This window comes from Gadus morhua, chromosome 6 (assembly GCF_902167405.1).
Source record: "Gadus morhua chromosome 6, gadMor3.0, whole genome shotgun sequence".
In the NCBI taxonomy this organism is placed as follows: Eukaryota; Metazoa; Chordata; class Actinopteri; order Gadiformes; family Gadidae; genus Gadus; species Gadus morhua.
In genome coordinates, this window is record NC_044053.1 from 3,292,138 (window position 1) to 3,311,689 (window position 19,552).

At 47.1% G+C, this 19,552-nt stretch overlaps 2 protein-coding genes and 1 long non-coding RNA gene across 7 annotated transcripts; 2 read left to right on the forward strand and 1 right to left on the reverse strand.

The window, feature by feature from the left end:
• Positions 1–3,563: 3,563 nt before the first annotated feature.
• Positions 3,564–14,441, reverse strand: LOC115545418 (uncharacterized). The gene is made up of 4 exons (XR_003977086.1): positions 14,153–14,441; positions 13,585–13,663; positions 6,857–6,917; positions 3,564–3,868 (listed from the first exon to the last, which is right to left on the reverse strand). It is a non-coding gene; the product is annotated as an uncharacterized LOC115545418 (long non-coding RNA).
• On the forward strand, positions 3,838–12,522 carry rpz (rapunzel). Of its 4 annotated transcripts, XM_030358573.1 has the most exons (4): positions 3,838–4,200; positions 5,587–5,664; positions 6,594–9,137; positions 9,452–10,753. In XM_030358573.1, exon 4 carries the CDS (start codon positions 9,544–9,546, stop codon positions 10,105–10,107), a length of 564 nt encoding a protein of 187 aa, XP_030214433.1. In that variant the 5' UTR covers positions 3,838–4,200; positions 5,587–5,664; positions 6,594–9,137; positions 9,452–9,543; the 3' UTR covers positions 10,108–10,753. The 4 variants fall into 4 exon arrangements, with proteins under 4 accessions (XP_030214433.1, XP_030214430.1, XP_030214432.1 ...); XM_030358570.1 differs by having other exon boundaries at positions 6,594–10,753; XM_030358571.1 differs by lacking the exons at positions 6,594–9,137; positions 9,452–10,753 and adding an exon at positions 10,762–12,522 and having other exon boundaries at positions 3,885–4,200.
• A 392-nt stretch (positions 14,442–14,833) lies between the features above and the next one.
• LOC115545416 (protein rapunzel) lies at positions 14,834–19,479 on the forward strand. Of its 2 annotated transcripts, none has more exons than XM_030358568.1 (3): positions 14,834–15,102; positions 17,123–17,619; positions 18,048–19,479. In XM_030358568.1, exons 2-3 carry the CDS (start codon positions 17,126–17,128, stop codon positions 18,739–18,741), a joined length of 1,188 nt encoding a protein of 395 aa, XP_030214428.1. In that variant the 5' UTR covers positions 14,834–15,102; positions 17,123–17,125; the 3' UTR covers positions 18,742–19,479. The 2 variants fall into 2 exon arrangements, with proteins under 2 accessions (XP_030214428.1, XP_030214427.1); XM_030358567.1 differs by having other exon boundaries at positions 14,834–15,054.
• The last annotated feature ends 73 nt before the right edge of the window (positions 19,480–19,552 follow it).

Below are 19,552 nucleotides of genomic sequence, written 5' to 3' on the forward strand. Positions count from 1 at the left end.
TGCGGTAGCTACTGGAACTAGTTAATCCACATTTGGACCTAGCAGTAGAAGACAATTTCCATGGCAGACAAGACGCCACCATCCCCACCACCACCACCACCACCACCAGCAAAGAGAAGGAAAACTCTTTTTCAGAGAGTAATTGATAATAAAAACGCTGAAAGAGAAAAACTGAAATCAAGAATAATCCTAGGCGCTGCTTTCGAACGTTGGCGGCAACTGAAGGACGAGAAGGGTCTAAAAACCGATGCTTGTGTGGCGGTTGACCTAGTTTCAAAGTTTATACCGTTTATACTCGGTAATACCGGTGTGGAGACGAGTGTATTACTCGGTGTGAAAATGTCCACACCGCGGCAACCCTAGTGAAAACCAGGACTTCCAATACAATTATATGAAACAAACATACATTTTCTAAAAATAGTAATGATTTATGTGACCGTTTAATGTTTATAACATCTGGTCCAACCATTGCAGCGAGAACGTATTCTCAGCAGGGGGTGCTGGGGAAAAAAACAACTCAGCCTGCACTAGACTCGCAACTCGTTACATTGATAAAAAAAATGTATAGCAGCGCAGCTCAATTACACCAGTGCATGCGCGGACAGTTGAAAATCGATCGTTCACATCCAGCTGCTCACAGAACAAGTTTAGCGCACCACCGCTACCCTCACACTTTTTCATATAACCTTTTTTCAGCACTAGGTCATATGAGCATTAAATAAATGCTGCGTCTCAAAATGCCTTGGACAGCGCGAGGATGACTCGCTTTGCCACGGGCCGAAACAGTTCGGAGCGACCACAGCCAGAGCGAACACAGCGGGGCAGAGGAGTGTCAGGAATAGTCTTTGGTGTACACATCAGTACGGCCTATTTGCACTACTGTTTAGTGGCAATGCAGTGTTTTATTCGATGCCTTTTTATTTTCGTATATTATTTCAATGAATACAATTTATTTATTCATAAAAAACGGATCTGGTCTTCAAATCTTTTTTCCAAATATAGGTCGTCATGGGGTTTGTGTTTATATTCGGACCAATACGGTACAGCGGGCGCTCACATGACGTTAAGCATTTCCTGGTGCATAATGTGACGCTTCAGAACCTAAAATCCCGTTTCTCCCCGTTGACACGACAACACATAACCGGCGTTTTCAGAAATCTCCACTTTGGCCGGAGTTTTTAGAAATGATCGTTTTCTGTGATAAGACAGGGCCTCGGACAGGGGGTGTTGCAGCACCCCCAGCACTCCTACTTCCCGCGGTACTGGGTGCAACTTACAGCTGAATGTAGTGCCATGTTGTTAAACGAAAACCTAAGCTAGCCTGGCTCGCTCTCGCGCATCTCTGTTCGCGCTCGTGCATGATTGCGCGTCCAGGTACTTGGAATGGGTGGAGTCAGAGTCAGCGTTGAAGGAGAGGGGGTAGGACCATTTGAGTTGTGTATTTTCAAAATCTGCTGGCGTTTCGCAAATCACCTACCCAACCTTTAAGTGTGCTCGTGCTGCCTTTTTGGTTTTGTCAAACAGGAGACGCCCACCCACCAATCAGAGGTTAGAGATTCCTGCAGGAAGGTTGCGCTCGATTTCACTAGCCCATTTGTTTGTGCCTGTTCATTAGTGTACAGCATCTATTCTCTCATTGCTTGTGTAAAAAGAAAAGGTAGAATATTAGATTTGAGGACGAAATGATAGGGTGGGCTAAGGCAAGTTTTGGGTGAGCTTGAGCCCACCCAAAAAAGGCCAAAAAGAAAAAAGGTCTCGCCATTAGAGGCAAAAAAAGCCTTTGTTTACCTTGACAGCGGTCAATTATACTTGGCAACGGTGAATTATCAAATATAATTCACCGCCAGAAGTTGTGAAGGGCCCATGCAAGTGAACGGAGCGTTAATAATATAAATAATAATATAACATATATACATAGTTTTTTCTTTTTTTGAGATCTGTGGGGGGGGGGGGGGGGGGGGGGGGGGGCGGCCCCCTATGGCCCGCCCATAGCGACGGGCCTGCCCATACTGGTTAGTTGAACTGGTCCCAGTGCCCATTCAAACTGGTTTTGTGAACAGGGCCCGGTGCCCATTCAAACAGAATGGGGTTGTCCCCTCTGGAGTTTGTCCCAGAATGAGCTTGAATTGTTGTCAATAGATCAGATAAGGTTATGGTTATTATTGTTAAGTTTATCGGACTGTTGTTAGATCAAACAGTTAGATATTAAGGTTAATTCGTGATACGGTCCTTGTCCAGAAGTAAAACAGCCATGGTTTTGTTTCACTCCCCCCTCTCCTCTTGTAGGTGCATCCAAACATTGGGCAGATTCTAATTGTGGGTTTAACAGTTCTCCCAGCTGTACTCTGGTTTCGTTCAACATACATAAGCTCCTATGAACTGCCCTGGCGTCTATCTCCAATAGTGCCCACAGACAAACCTATTCACAAGTTAACATTCTGTGTGTAAATGCCCCTGGGCAGGAACAGACGCTGAGACTGAGCGGCAAGCAGGTCAAAGTCTTGAATGTTGAATGTCAGGAGCACGTTGGTGAACTTTGCATCTAACTGTTAATTTGTAATGCTACAGCTTTAGTTACGAAATAGACTCATGGCTCAGAGGGAAAAGAGGGAAGTTAGTGTTCAGTCAACCTCGTTATTTACATTTATACAACCAGGAACCCAGAAATTCATTTTGATTCAGAAGTGAGTGTGTTCTAATCTGTTAAAACACACAAACTCCAACACAGAATTGACAATAGTCCCACTACCTAAAACGCAGCCAACATCTTCACCCAGATTTTAACCGATCACCTCCCTCTCCTCAGACCGGCAAGCTGGCACAGTGGAGCGTGAACACAGGACCTAAACGTGTGATTATGTGTCTGTGGGCACTAACGGAGATACCTCTCTAGCCTGGGCGGTTCATACACAGCGACATGTGATGGACGAATCAAAGACACGACAATGAGAGCTTCTAAACACTCATTCGGAATAGAATGGATGTCAATTGAGATTGTCATTATGTTATTTTACTCTGTCCTGTGTCTGTTCTTGCCCTTGCCTTGCTGTTGACCTCGCAGCTCGACTAGGGCCGGAGGCTGAGTACGATATGGGATAGCGCTCGGTCAGAATTGGTCCCCCTACTATTACCGAAACTTATTTCCCATCTCTGACTTCCTGTGAGCTGTGTAGTCAGTAAGCGTCCCTGTTGAAACACTTATACAGACGCCAGCAGAAGGAAGAAGAGGAAGAGGAAGTTGATGAGGAAGAGGAGGAGGAGGAAGATGATGAGGAAGAGGAGGAGGAGAAAATGCGTTCCCAAACAACAACAAACTGTAGTAAACCTTTAGGACCACAGTCCCTCTCTGTCTGAGCCTGAACCTAATTGCTTTTTGTCTTGTTTCATCAAGTTGCTTGAAAACTAAAGATCATCATAATCATCCATTCCCCCACCCCAGACCCCAATTTTAAAATAGTGACATGTTTTTATTTGTTTGGTGTCGCTGCTGCTCTAGTGTCCAGGTGGTATGACGCATGCATATTTGAATTCAACAAATGATACAAAGAAGACGCATCAACTAGTTCAGTTTATACATAATTTATTACAAAAATGTATGTTTCCAAACTCACCAGAAGTCATGTCGTCAGAAAATATGAAACAAGTGGTGGAATAAATGCTAAAAAGGAAAAACGTTAAACATGGGCTATGCAATGGTTATGGCCAATCTAATATTAACTCTTACGGTGCTTTATACACAGATGCCGTATTATTGTAATTATATTGCGATGCATTTGTTCAGTTGTTTGCTATGTATGGTAAATAATCCAGGCTGACAGAAGACCCGCAGGGCGTGGTTCGCATCCCGTCTAGACGTCGCGCTGTGGATCTGCAACAAAAACACGCAACACGGGTCGATGATGACGCGAGAATCCCCCTGCGTTTCTTATGGGAAACCATTGCCTGGTCGTGCAGCGTGTGGGGGCGAATCTGCTCGGCTACTGCAGGCCTCGTGGGGTTGATTCTGAAACGTGGTACGCTGCTGGGTCTTGACAGCTGCGCAGCGGGTGCACAATAGACCCACACATGCACACGCACCAGCTGACACAACATTGCGCGCCCCCGCCCCCCTCACGGAGATGACCCTCTGAACGGAGCGCGCAGAACCTACGGCGAGACGCGAGACGACACGCGTTCCGGTGGATTATCATAAAGCAAAAGGTATAACTCCACCGGTTGACTGATATTGGACCAATCATTCTCCAACTCTGGGCTTTATTCGCAGGAAAGCGTCGTGCGCATTGGTGTGTGTGTGTGTGTGTGTGTGTCGTCTAGCTCCCCCTCAGCGTGTTGCCTTCAGGTGGAATTCGGGTAGGGGGTCTTCCCCGAGGTTCAGGTCTGGACATGCGCCAGGGTAGACGCCTATCTATGTAGACTGTGTTTCCCTAAACACCGTCTCCCCCCCGGAATGTGAGCGTCATCACCGTCCTCGTACCAGGATCTTTGGACCAGGATTCTGTCCATCCTTCAGTTGAGGAAACGTTTGCATATCCTGCTGATGTTATTATGGGCAAACACTGACTGCGACCAACCGGTTTTTTGTTGCTATCCGTTTTTACAGGCTTCTATAAACTTCAATCTCGTTCATATCGATCTTTTCGAAGTATAATTTTATATAGGAGAAAGAGGAACAATACAAGCTTTTTTAAGGAACTTGTTTTGCGCATGGGTAAAGCTTATTCAATGTGTCTCGTGTGAGGTACGAAATAGGCATTTATAATTTAATAATATTTGCTTGCCGTAGACTACCCTTATTAGTACTTCCAACAAGTATAATATAGAGACCAATTATTGTTGTTGTTGTATAATAGACCGTTTATATTGAACCTATACAAGCTGCAGGTTCTGCCGTTTAATACCAGTGGCCTTTGGTGCATGTTTTCTATTGTCTGTTATTAAATAATCTATTTCTCAATTATGTCTCTAAACTTACACTATTAGTTGAATTTCAAGATAATTATTAGCATAATTACCTTCTTAAGCAGAATAATTGGTTTATAAAGCCTTCTGGAGATCGTCCTGTCTCTTTTGGGAATACCTGTGCACTTTTGGAGAGGTCCTGAATAAAACCCTAACTCGGTCCCTGCTAGTTTGGAATCATTATTTTTTACTGTTTTTTTTGCGGTTATTCTCGCCCAGTTTTTACTGAAGGGGTATTAAGAGACATTTGTCCTCTGAATACTTTATTTTGTTGTCATATATAGAAGCTGCAGGGCAGGGCAACCTCTCAATACGCACCAGAAATTCTCTGGAAGTTTGGTTACGCACTTGCTGACAATAGCTCTTGTGTTTCCACTGTATTTTCTGGTGGATGGGTCAGAATATGTTGAGCTGTTAGACGGGGGGATTGTCTATTTGATGAAGGGGATACAATAATTAAAATAATTAATATTTTATATAAAACTGACATCTTGAATTTGGGGTCAATTTTGGAACCAAAGTGGATATATTTGGGCATCTGGGGGCCTACCAGCCCTGCAGAAGTGGTTTAATCCAATATGGACACCCCTACACATTCAACATACATGGAAGTGTCCTCCTTTGCAGGGATTGCTGGGAAGAAGAAGGAGGTTTTCGAAAATTGGACTTTGGAGAGGCAGACATCAGGAAAGAAACTCCCAAAAGGTAAGCAATCCTCTTCCTTAAGTGCTCACAAGTTACCAAAGATCGGAATGGGGGTAATAAACGGCCGTTATCCTCTATATTTCGTGAGGAATAAGGAGGTTTTCAGGTGAACAGTCAGTGTAGTGAGCCAGGGGAGGGTGGGCCAACTCAGCAGAGGTTGCCTCGGAGGGAGCGCAGTGGCGCGGCTAGAGGGAGCCAGAGCGGCGCGGTAGGCCTGCAGCCTCGGGCCGCCACGGGGGAGAGCGGGCGGTGGGCTCACGTTCATTACCGGAGGTGTTTGCGGGTTAATGAACGTCAGCCCACCTTTAAGGGGGACTGTCTTGTGTGTTGATATTGTGAGTCAGTTACTGTTGAGATGTGATTAGAATCTGGGCTGCGCTACAAAGGAAGCTAACATGTCAGCCTCTGTGGAAATAACATAAGACGGGTGGGACAGGGATAGACACTTGAACATCCTCTGAATTTGTGATGCATATGCACATTTAAAGTGGTTTTAAAAAGGTTTAGTGTCAGATCATAGGTAGAATGTGTTTGTCTTATCACTACTATGATCATAGAGCCATAACATCCAAGATGGCTGCTCCAGTGTGGCTGAGCCGGGAGTCACTTCCTGGGTATATACCAAAGCTGCTTCGCATACAGTCCTCCTCTCACTATGACCCATCCTGTGACTGCCTTCTGTTTACCTTAAAACAACCTCTGACCTTAAGGGAGTTTGGACTAAGGTTCACCCTCACTGGTTAAAATGAGGGTCTGATCTCTTTAAGGGCCGCAGATTGGGGACACTGATTGAGTAACTGTCTTGAATTGTTTGGCACTTAATTGTACTACTTTTAAATAATATTGAATAGCAATAATGAAAGATGGCAAAACACATTGGTCACAGACCTTGAATTATACAATTTTATGTTTCTACTCTGATGTTGCAGAGGTCGATGAGATGGACATGAGAAGACTAGTAAAACAGGAAGGCCTGGTTTTGCTGTGGTTTGCGATCTGATAAATCAGACATGTCGCTTACGATTAAATGGAAACCTGGCCATTGTTCCGCACATCTCAAGACTGACAAACCGAAACCTATGTACTGGTTGTGTAACAAGGGCCGTAACTGGACTTCTGTATATTTTGTGCCATTTCATAGAAAATGTAAATGTCACAACATGTACATTCATCCATTTTACCCGATCATTACCTGGCTTTTAGTTTTTGTGTGGAGAGGAGTCCGCTGTCGTCGTGACGATGACGATCACAATCTGTAGAAGCAGAAAACACAAACATCATGGTGGTTAAGCCAAATTAAGTTTCACATAGAAACAAGTGCATTTACGTTGACGGTGTTTAGCAGACGCTTTTATCCAAAGCAACTTACAAGAAGTCCATTTGTCAGAAGAAAGAGAAACAACAGTATATCGCTGAAGGTACTGTAAGAATGTTCATAGAAACTAGTGCCAAGCACTAACAATTGTTAGGTTAAAACATTGCCACTGGAAACAAGAACATTTTGTGTTTCCCTTCAACTATTTCTGTCAACATCACACAGTTTGTCAAAATTATTTTATACATTAGGCCTTTTAGGGAAGTGCAATATGCTCCATTTGACTGTACTAAATTTACTGATGTGTGTATGTTCTGTGTTAAATAGTGCTGCAGATGTCTGGTTCAATGTCTGTTGTTGATTATATGTCAATATGCCTGTACTGTAGAATAAATTGCCTCTCGGGACATTAAAGTTTTCTAAGTTTAAATGTTTCAAGACAATTGATTTCTCTTGCTTACCCTTTTCTCCCCATAACTTTGTTTTAAATGCTTTTCACTTCATGTAATCATGTGAAGGAATAGGTCAAACGCTTGCCTCCCTTTCGGCATCCCTTGTCGGTCCACAGCCAAGGTGCTGAAACCTCCAGTCGCTTCTGGTATATTTAGGGTATCTGCTGCCCCCTAGCGTTTAAACATGGTCACAACAATCACAGATGTTGTTATGCTACATCTTACAGCTAGTTCTTCCACGTGTCGCAACGTGGTTTACGCATTGAAGCGACTTTACGCAAGGTGGTACAGGCTGGCATGTGAATTTTGTTGAGACAGTGCTTTCGCAAGACCACTGTCGACAGCGACGAGGTGCTCTACATCAGCTCAGATTTACGCACTAATGACGCCTTCTTTAAAACGTTCAGCCGTCCGAGGATCTGCGGGATTCAACCGTGTTACCGGAATAATGGAACCATCTTCCACGAATCCCTTATTTCCCATTAATAAATTGCCATTTCCCGGTGTTGAAGGGAATGTTTTAACGGCTATGGCGCGTCTTCTGCGCACCCACAGCGTCGATGGTCCATCGAATGCGCGTTTAAAAGCATTATACCTTCTCCAAATCTGTTTGAAACCAAATCGACCGTACACACGGCCGTTCAAATCGGCCACTATTTTACTAGGAAACAAGATACTGTGTTGTTCCTGTAGTGTGTGTGTGTGTCTGTCTTGGTGGATGTACCGGGGCAGTTCTATGAATAGAGTGCTACGAGCACACTAGCGTCTCTGCTGCTGTAGGGAGCTATCGGCCTGGCCGTTGAGATGCATTGGAGGCGGACTGGTGCTGAACGGGCTGTTTGGGGAGGGAGGCCGGCCTACTGCTGTTCAGAATACTACTCGGGGACGTTTCTACATTGTGGGTTATCGATAAGCAATGGTTTAATTTGTAACAACTGAACTGTATCAAATGCTGAAACAGTTGGTATATGATATCCAAGTAGTTACCAACTATTTTGCAATACTTAAGCAAATATATAAATACTTTGTAGGCCTGTTGCCACAGTTACCGCCAGCCCCATTTAATTTTAGTATGAACGTTATTAGCTGTTACTTTCTTGTTTTGGAGACATGAAATCCTCACGCCCTTGGGTTAGTTTAGACAACAAAGAAACAGCAAGCGTGTGTGTGGACACTGAACACATGCTGTCTGTGGTCGACTCAGATCACAGCTGGGACCAGCTGCCTGGGGTAGACAGCTGTCCATAATGGCCCGAGCATGACCAGACACCAGTCTACTGGGTGTACTGGGACCTGGTTGTAATGCACTCCCACTGCGTCGTAGATTAGTGTCGCAGAACACATTTTTGCTTTCCTCACGTTGTCCTGCGACATATTTGTCATAGTTGGGTAATTATTCACGATACACCACACCTACACATGAGTATCGTAGTGCATATGCCCCAACCTCATTCCACAGCTGTTCTCTCCGTGAAAGGTCGGTATTTTAGTCTTTGTTGTCGTGTCGGTTGGTCATTGTGGGTCCTAACCCAACTGCTTTACATGAAAACTAAGATGACTTTTGGGGACGGCGATAGACCAATCGGCACTGTGGGTTTGTAACACCACGCCCACACCGTGCCCATGTATGGTGTTGGTGTGGTAGCCTGTTGGCTGAGGCAGCTGTCACACAAGGACAAGTGCTCAGTCGTCTGCTGTTTCTCACGGTAAGAGTCTTCACTCACTCCTTCTAGCTTTACCTTTTTGGTGCTAGGTACATTTTATATATTTATCATTTTACTTTGAATATTGAGAATATTTTTGAGTATAGCATACTATATATAGCTTATACATTTTTGAGGTTTGTGGATGTTTTTATATTTTTTAAGTTGAAAGCCCTATTAAGTATTTTACATTTCTGTAATGTTTTTCGTTTTTTTTTTTCATAAAATGCTTTTGAGAACAACAATATCGCTTAAAAAAATCAATGTTCCCGCGATAAAAACAATACATGTATATAACCTGTCTCTCTCTCTCCTAGGGGACCGCGTCAACAACCTCACTCAAGGCCTCGCTTCAACCCAAACATCCATCCTGCTTCCTCCTCCTCCTCCACCCCTCCCCCTCATCCTCATGACGCCCTCGTACCCCCGCGCTCCTCCTCCTCCTCCTGACCCCACCGGGGGCGCTGTGGGCCTGGAGCCAAGGGGCGGGGCCCGGCATGTGGACCGGCAGGCCCTGGAGCGGGCGTGGCTGGACGAGCTCAGCGCCACCTACGGCGAGCGCGAGGCGGCCATCCGGCGCCAGTACGCCGCCGCCTGCCGCGCCCTGACGCCGGCGGGAGGCCACGCCCCCGACCACGCCCACGCCCGCGCCCGAGAGTTCCGCCAGGCGTTTGAGCGGGAGAAGAGCGAGCTGGGCCTGGAGGTGCTGTACCGGGGTTTGGTCGGCGGGGGGCGGGGCCTGGTGTTCGGCCGGCCCCTCCTGGAGGTCCACCGGGAGCTCTGCGGCGGGAGCAGGGTCGCCATGGAGACCAGGTGCGCCCACCTGCTGGGCGTGCTGGGCATGGGCCTGGCGGCGCTGGCGGCGTACACGGCCGTAACCGAGGACGACCTGGAGCAGGTGGAGCGGAAGTGGGCGCCCAGGGTGGGGGAGGTGCGGGCGAGGGTGGAGGACGTGCTGCGCGCGTGTAGCTAGCGCTGATGCTAACGTCGATGCTAACATCGATGCTAACGTCGATGCTAGCGTCGATGCTAGCGTCGATGCTAGCGTCGATGCTAACGTCGATGCTAACGTCGATGCTAACTCTGGTGGGAACATTTGAACAAAGAATCTTGTCTTATCATGTACTTGTTGTTACTTGTTTACTTGTTATTATATATTTTCTTATTAATTTATATTTTCAAAGCATTCCTGGTTGATCTTTAATAAATATTTTTGCTGTCATGTTTTGAGTGAATTATTCCTTCCTTCTACACAATGTCAAATAATGGTAAAGACAATTTCAAGGGTTCATTGAATAAAATATAGAAATCATGTATGAAACATGTCATCATGGATCTGAATTTGGGTTGATCTCTGATACTAAAATCTAATTTAACCAGTTGTCATGCCAATATTCTTTCAATAATCTTGAAAGAAGGGTCGTATTTTAGCCTGGAACTACACTGATGCCAGTTTTGTCAATCTAAATCAATAACAATGGAAGAGGTTTATAAAAGGTTTAAAGGAGCGATTCTGTTTCTTTATTCATCATAATTATCAGTTTCTTACTTTGAAATGGGGGAACTACTCTGTTTTAACGTTTGAATCCTCTCTCTCTCTCTCCCTCTCTCACCCATCCCTCCGTAGCTTCAGTCCATCCCATCCCAACGCGAAACCGCCACACCCTGACTCCGCCCCTCCCTTCAACTGCCACACCCTGACTCCGCCCCCACCCTGACTCCGCCCCCTCCCTCCACTCACCAGTCACCATGTCGGAGGAAATCCTTGAGGACCGCACCAAGCTGAAGCAGGGGCTGATCAAGGTGCTGGAGTGCGTGGCGTGCATCTCGTCGGCCGCCGCCGTGGTCAACCCCATCTTCGGCGTGGCGGGCTCGCTGATCCGCGTGGTCCTCCACCAGGTGGACGACGAGGACATCCGCACGCTGAAGCGCGAGTTCGGCACCGTCAACCGGTCCCTGGACGCCATCACCCAGCAGAACCAACTCACGCTGCTGCACGTCAGGAGGGAGACGCTCGACAGCCAGTACGGACGCGTGGAGGAGAGCCTCCGCCACCAGTTCCGCCTCTACATGAAGTTCGTGGAGGCGCCCTCGGGCGCTCGCCGGCGCGACTTCGAGGAGGGCTACGGCAACGAGCTGGGCGACCAGAACCTGCACACGCTGTACGAGGGCGTGGTGGGCCAGACCAAGCTGTTCAGCCGGCCCGTCCTGGAGGTGTACCTGCGCTGCTCGGGCTACGACCGCGCCACCATGGAGAAGCTGTGCACGCGGCTCACCTACCTGTTCTGCATCGGCCTCATCGCCCTCATGGGCTACGCCGCCGTCATCGGCGACGACGAGGAGTCCCTGGGCGAGGAGTGGGCCGAGAACATGCAGCACGTGCAGCAGAAGATGCAGGAGGCGCTTAGCAAGTGCAAGTGAGGAGAAGGCGGAGGAGGAGGCGGTCCTCTCGTCTCGTCGTCGGGGATTTTCCCCTGCTAGGAACTGTGCTTGGCTTCTACCTGTCCCGGCCTCCCTCTCTCTCTCTCTCTCTCTCTCTCTCTCTCTCTCTCTCTCTCTCTCTCTCTCTCTCTCTCTCTCTCTCTCTCTCTGCGCTTCTCTCGGTTCCCTGCGGTTGTCCTCTCCTGTGCGAGCAGGATGTCAAGCTGAGGTGGTCTCCGTGGAGACGTGAAGGCGTGCTGGGGCCTCCTCTCTCTCTATCCGCTGGTCTGCTTCTCTATATTCTAGGAGGGGGGGGGGGGGGGGGGGTGGGAGATGTGGACTACGTAGCTTCTCTTCAACTGCATCATGTATACTCAGGCTTTCTTTCCCCCTGACTTGAATGAAGCGGGGTTTAGCGCCCTCAGGTGGTGGTTGAGTGTGGGACGTCGCTTTGACCAAACAATGCATAACCCGAAATCGCAAAGGAAAAGATATATTCCCAAACTTATTCAGCCAGTTCACGGCAGCACTTCGACAATTTTCCGTCCATAGATATATGATACTTTGTATACACGTGTAACTGCAGAGGTCCAACGTTTAAATATCCTCGTCTTTTTCCAACCGCTTTTATTTTTTTGTCTTTTTTTTATTGTTGAACACAAAGGATTGGGTCAAGAAAGGACACGTTTGTTACTGGTTTATATTTGAGACAGCTACAATTCAACACATGCCAAATGATTGGATTCAAATCGATTTTTTTTAAATACATAAAGTTATATACACATACAAGTTAAATAAAGTGCATTAGCTGTTGACATAGTTACAACGCTATTAGGATGGGGGAATAAGTTACGAACCTCTTTGTTTTGTTGAAAATGCCATGTTGGTGAATATTCAATATTATATTTTTTATGATATTTGTTGCACTTGTTGTTCGAGCACCCTGAATAAACAGTATAACACAACAGACTGGATGACTTTTTGAAGTAACGTATATAGGCCTTCTGGTTTTCCATTTTCTTCAGAGATTTGAGTTTATTGAAGAAATGGCGCCACCATGTGTTACCTATGCGTCTCGTTGTAGGACTTCTAGGAATGTCGCCTGGCGACGTCCCCTGGGACCACTATAATTATAGACAGACTTCGATCAACCGTTACATCTTGCGCCATATCTCGTTTCGATCTACTAGTGTTATAAACATCTATTTCTGGATTTGTTTTTAAGGCCTATTTTTAAGGCCAATCCAATCGCCATATCAATCACCTGCGTTCAGTTTTCTGTCACAAGTCACAAGTAATCACAAGTAATAGTAGCTAAACATGCTTTCCCTGCTGGGATTTTTTGGGAGTTTGAATTATAAGTATGCCTAAGCCTGTAGTGTTATCATTTCGATTCGCTAGATCTATTTTCTAAATGCTTATATAATCTTATAAAATGTTATCTACATGAATTATGACAAGAACATCAGTTTATATTATTTTAGATTTAACATATTTTCTCTTGACAATTCAGGATTATTGATTCATTAGGTATTCACAGAGTATCTCTGGAAAGCTATTGTCAATGTAGGAATTATTAACAGGAATTCACAGAGTATACCTATTATCAATGTAGGAAATATAATTTCGTATTGAAATTTCTACAAGGGGCAGAGACCCTGTTGTTCTGAAGCCGTCCACCAGAGTGCGCCACGGACCAACTGGTTGAACACCACAGCGCTGTCGGGGCGCCTTAGCGCTCAGAAGCGCTCAGGCGCGGTGCTCCGAACGCTGTGCTACGTTTGCGTAAATGATCAACATTCGGCGAATCCTTGGTGCAAATCCTCTTAGATAAGCTGTAGTAGGGCCTACTGGGTGGTAAGAATCAAAATAATAAAAACTGGTTCAGCGCCTCTGGTGCGTCCCTCATTCAACGTCCAGAAAAACTGGTAAAGTCTAAAGATCTTCAGCACGATGGACCCCTTCTCTGCAGTGGCGACATTTAAAACCAAACGACAGGCCGTATAGGAAACGGGTAAATATGTCTTACCTGCGCTTTACACCAGGTGCGTCATTCTCCCCCAACGCGGACGAGGCGTGACGTCATGGATCTCAGTTAACAGAATTCCCTTGGAAGAAAGCACGCGGGAATTAGATTACCCATCGAATCAATTATAAAATTGATCAATTAATACATAATAATAATTCAATAAAAACAACAAAAAACAACAACAACGCCTACATGGAGAGACGGTCTGTCTAACGCTCTCCGTGCGCTTGTCCGCTTCGGAAGAACACTACGACCCTCATTCGATCATTTCAGAGATCAGAGACCCCCAAAAACATCTCACCTTTGTACCATTGTACATTATATGATAGGTATTTTGCACCATATTCCTACCTTGTAAAAAATCCCCACATTTCTAAATAGATTTTCCTTAAAAATTAATGTTGCCTTCATAGGCCTATGTGTGATAGAAATTCAATAGGCCATTTAAAGTGTGCGTAATTCCCCCAACAATGATCCGGGAGTAAGAATAATACGACTGAATATGAAATGCTTTGATATAGAAATACACCCAAATACTCAAAAAACAGACATGATGAATTCATCTTACCTCACAGATTCATCTGCGTTCGTTTCCAAACCTTCAGAGGAGGCATCCGAGGGAACATTAATAAATAATGCGTAGTAAACCAAATGCGCAAATGGTCACTCACCAAATCCCATACTGTACAAAATATATTACCCATAGCTCATGTGTATTTTAGAGCCCATCCCACCGTCGGTATAAAAGTACAAATGGTCACACTTTACCGCAGAAAATAAGAAACATGCTGTCGAATAAACTGAATTCAGCCTCTCCGACCTGAATCCTGCCTCACACACCTATTTTCTTCCTATCACCCCCCCCCCCAGCTCTCTCTCTCTCTCTCTCTCTCTCCCCCTCCCTCTCTCTCTCCCCCTCCCTCTCTCTCTCTCTCTCTCCCTCTCTCTCTCTCTCTCTCCCTCTCTCTCTCTCTCTCTCTCTCCCCCTCCCTCTCTCTCTCCCCCTCCCTCTCTCTCTCCCCCTCTCTCTCTCTCTCTCTCTCTCTCTCTCTCTCTCTCTCTCTCTCTCTCTCTCTCTCTCTCTCTCTCTCTCTCTCTCTCTCTCTCTCTCTCCCCCTCCCTCTCTCTCTCTCCCTCTCTCTCTCTCTCTCTCTCTCTCTCTCTCTCTCTCTCTCTCTCTCTCTCTCTCTCTCTCTCTCTCTCTCTCTCTCTCTCTCTCTCTCTCTCTCTCTCTCTCTCTCTCCCCCCCTCTCCCCCCCACTCCACTCCTCGCAGCACAGAACCAAACTGATTGCAGAACCTCAGTGCGCACCTCCCTCTCTGTGGATATTTTCCTGATCTTTTCCACCCACACTGACAGAAGGAGAACCGTGGGAATCTCCACCAACTCACCAGATAAGAAGAAAAAAACTCCATCGCAGCCGCTGCTGAAGCCGGCCGAGTGTGAAGGACAGGAGCCGTCAGCCAGAGGTACAGAGACGAGCGGGTTCCGCTAGTCCACATCCATCAACACATGAGGTGTGTCCGTGCGGAATCCATGCGTAAAGGATGCATTCCTCCTCAGTGCGCATGACTTTTTCATGGGTTGTTTTCTAACGCACATCAGCTCACCATGGTCTGTAGCCTACTTGCTTCTTTCTTTGAATCCATGGTGCTTTTGCTGTTGTGTATTCGAGAAACTGAGAAAAAAACACGATCTGTGTGTTATCATCAAATGTTGTTGGTCTCGTTTCCATTCCATATAATATTGCCGAACAAACTTGATTTCCTGGCGCACTCTCTGCTCTGCGCATCCTGTGCGGAGCGCGTCCGATCAGATGGGAGCGGGTAATTCATGCGCGGTCGCAGACGAGGATGAGGAGGGATTTCTAAACACCGCGCGGCCTTGGTGTGGCCTCTGTGCACCATGACTAGTAAACAAACTCAAGGGCGTGTGTGTCGTATTTACTGATGTCGAGCTCAGGCCGTCATCTGCCGTCATCCTCCATCCTCCTTCCCTTTGGGGTCATAGCCTGATCTTCGGCTCAAATCAATCAATCAAAGACAATGATCAGTTCATAATCATCATTAATCATTTCACAACTAATAACATATAACATAGACCATTAATATAAGAGCTCTGATTAACCAAAGCTACTCTATTCCCTTTGAAAAGAGACCACATTCTGGTTAATTGTTCATCATAACAATAACAAAGTAGGCCTATCATAATTATTCCCACAATAATGTAATGTATGATGTGTAAGTATGTATTATAAGCAGAATCATTCTACAACACATTTTATACACGGACCAATCAGTGCATTACAAAGAAAGACTCGATTTTACAACCTTGATTATTGATACACAATCCTAGAAAGCGTTGATTTTCATAAAAACGATTTTCATAAAGACGACGGCCCCCTTTCTAACGAAGACAGGAACATATACGTACGGCGTCATTTGTGAGGACTCCGTTGTGGACGGGAAACCGTTCACTTGAAGCCCGCTGAGATCCAGCTCGTCCTGAATAACAGGATCTGCTCCCTCCGAGACCAGACATACCTCGCCATGCCCCCGGAGATGCTGCACGTCGGGTATTATGTCGTCTCCCCTGAGGTGCTCACCTTTGTTCTCAGGACACTCTCGTCTTTTGTTCAAAGCCCATTCAGTTTCCTCCATGAAGGGACGAAGGTGTGTTATCCGCACAGGGCCGGTGGGGAACACTGCCCAGGGGCCCACGACTAAGAGGAGGCCCCCAGCCCAAAGGGCCAGTATTTGTAATATTAATACAAGTATTAGTCGTCCCCCAGCTGAAAGGTTCTTGGTTCGAACCCCAATGTCTGCACTATGTCCTTGCGTAAGATACTGTCACCCTAGCTGCCTCCTTGACGGCTAAACAAGCCTCATTTTCAGCTGAGGATCTTCCCCCTACGAGTTGAAGAATGTGATCCGAGCAGTCGTTACAGTCTTGAAGGTTTCAGAAAGAACTGACATATTTGGTGCAATGGCAGCCAGTGAAACGACTGCTGTCCAAAATCAACGTCACACTCGATAGTCAACTCTTACTCTGGAAAAGCCTATTGAGTCAGAAGTAGCAGAGTTATTGTATTTTACGGATAATGTGCCTCTTTGACCACGTCATACGCTTTAGACAATAATAACGCAGAAAAGTTCATCAACATCTGTGAGACCAAGCTGGACAGTTTTCAACTGAAAAAAAGAGATTTGGGTTTAACTACCCCCCCCCCTCTCTCTCTCTCTTTATTCCTCTCTCTCTCTCTCTCTCTCTGTCCCTTCCCCACCTCCCTCTCTCTCTGTCCCTCCCTCCCTCGCTCTCTCCCTCCCCCTCTGCCTCTCTCACTCTCTCTCTCTCTCTCTCTCTCTCTCTGTCCCTTCCCCACCTCTCTCTCTGTCCCTCCCTCCCTCCCTCCCTCCCTCTCTCCCTCCCTCTCCCCCCCCCCTCTCTCTCTCTTTATCTCCTCTCTCTCTCTCTGTATCTCCTCTTTCCCTCCCTCCCCCTCTCTCCCTCCCCCCCTCCCTCCCCCCTCCCCATCAGACCATGAGCGCCCCCCTGGAGCGGGCCGTGGCCCAGAAGAAGGAGGCCATCGAGGCGGCCATGGAGATGTTTGAGCGCGGCGCCGAGGTGCTGGCGAGCGCGGTGGGCGAGCTCCTCCCCCTGTGCACGGCCGCCGCCCCCGTGCTGCGCCTGGCGCTCCACAACGTCCAGAGCAAGGAGATCTTCTACGTCAAGGAGCAGTTCCTCACCGTGCGCAACCGGCTGGACGTGCTCTCGGGCCAGCTGGACGACATCGACGGGGAGCTGCGGAAGAGCCGGCTGGACACGGACTACTTCGGCGTGGAGGAGAACGTCAGGAACCAGTTCAGGAAGTACATGGACATCCTGGAGGCCAAGCCGGAGTTCCACGCGGTGAAGACCCGGCTGTTCCGGGAGCACTTCGCCCGGACCGGAGGGGAGAAGAACCTCTATGTGCTGTACGAGGCGGTGATGGGGCTCAACAGCTTCGGGGAGTCGGTCCTAGACGTGGTGGAGAGGTGACGGTCCTTCTTCGTGTATTTCCTGATTATCTGATCTATGAGGGTTAGGTGAAGCCTCCTACCATTAACCGTACGCACTTATTGTATGTTGAACGTCCTGGCCCCTAAAAATAGTACTTAGCATTGTGTAGCGTCTTATCCTAGCTATCTTTGTTGTGTACGGGGAATGGGTTAACCTAGCGATTGTTAGTGCTTAGAACTTGGTTCTATGAACATCCTTACTGTACCGACAACGATATATTGTTGTTTTCTCCTTCTTCTGACAAATGTGCTTATTGTTAAGTCGCTTTGGATAAAAGCGTCTGCTGAATGCCATAAATGTAATTGTAAATGTAACCCAACGGCGCCAATCTAGGATTCAACACTTAATTATCACTCGTTCTGAACAAACCCAGCGATAACCTTGTTCTTCTGCCTTGTCCCAGGTACGTCTCGAGGAACCGGCGTCTCCTGGAGGACTTCTGTGTGAGGCTGAAGGAGCTCTTCTGCCTGGGTCTGATCGCTCTGCTGGGCCACTGCGCCCTCACCCGGGAGGACGAGGAGGACGAGAAGATCCAGGACTGGAGCGGCCGCATCGACCAGGTGGAGTCCAAGATGAAGGCCGCCATCGAGGCGTGCGTGGCGGCCTTCCCCGAGCAGGCCAAGACGGACGCAGAGCGGCTGCTGAAGGAGAAAGACGGGCAGGAGCTCCCGGACGTCGCCCAGGCTCTGCGGGAGTTCCTGGCGGGGAAGTACGACTGGGTGAGCTGGTCCGTGAGGATCATCAACCACGCGGGGAGCACCTACCGCAAGTGGAGGGCCGGGGAGCACTTCCACCACGTGGCCGGTCGGAACTGGTTCGAGGTGCTCCAGGTGAACAACGTCAACCTGGTGGTCTCCTACCACGAGGGGGCCGCTCCCCAGAAGGTACCCCGAGACCTGATCCAGCAGCTGATGGAGGGCCCGGGCAGGAAGGGGAACGCCCAGGCCGTGGTGGAGGTCCTGGAGAAGCAGCTGGGCGGGTTCGTGGTGCACGCCGTCAGCCGCCACAAGGAGAGCACAGCCGCCTGGAGCTTCCCCGAGGAGTCGCACTACTGGGAGAGGCACAAGAACGTGGCGGTCTGCGTCCACCCGGAGTAGACCGGGGGTTTGGTTTCTTGGGGTTTGGTTGTTTTTGGTGCGTTGTCGTCATGATGCACTATGTGTTTCGTGGAGTTTCTAGGTAAAGCGGATCTAATTTTTTTTTTTACTTTTTTTTTGCCGTCCATCGAGATCCTAGCTTTTTTATTGGCGTTGATGCAATTTCTCTGTGTTTGCTGCTAAATGCTAAAAGTGTTTTTAATGTTCAAAGTCTACATTACACACTTTTATGTATATAGGCTGTTTTTATAAAACTCATAGTTTATTAACAACTTTATTTAATACTAAACTAAATTAAAAGGACATATAAAATATATATTATAACGACTAAAAATAACTAATACATGTTTGGTTAACTTTGTTGTTGCAATGTTTTGTCTCAAATGCTAAATATTGCAAGCTATCGCGCCAGTAGGCTACCAAAGAGACAGTGTGTGCTAAAGCTACGCCTGCTAGCTGCGCTCCCATTTGGTCAGAGAGGTGCTGGCCTAGTTAACACTGAAAGGCAACACGGAGGCAAGCCTTTCAAACGTGAACAACAGGGGACTTGGCAGACGGACTCACACAAAGTGCTCCTTGTTTCAAACTCTGGGAAACCAGTTTACCGTTGAACCGTAACCCAGAGTTTGACCACGTCTCCGTTGCTACTAGCGATGGAGCCGTGCGCATGAAATATTTCAATCACGTTACCGACATGACGGGAACCAAATCACTGTAATAAATGTCAGAGTAACGAGTGTTCTGCATCATTTCTTATGTATTACAGCAGTTAATGATGTATGCTTATCAGATGTGAAGGTAAAATAGTCTT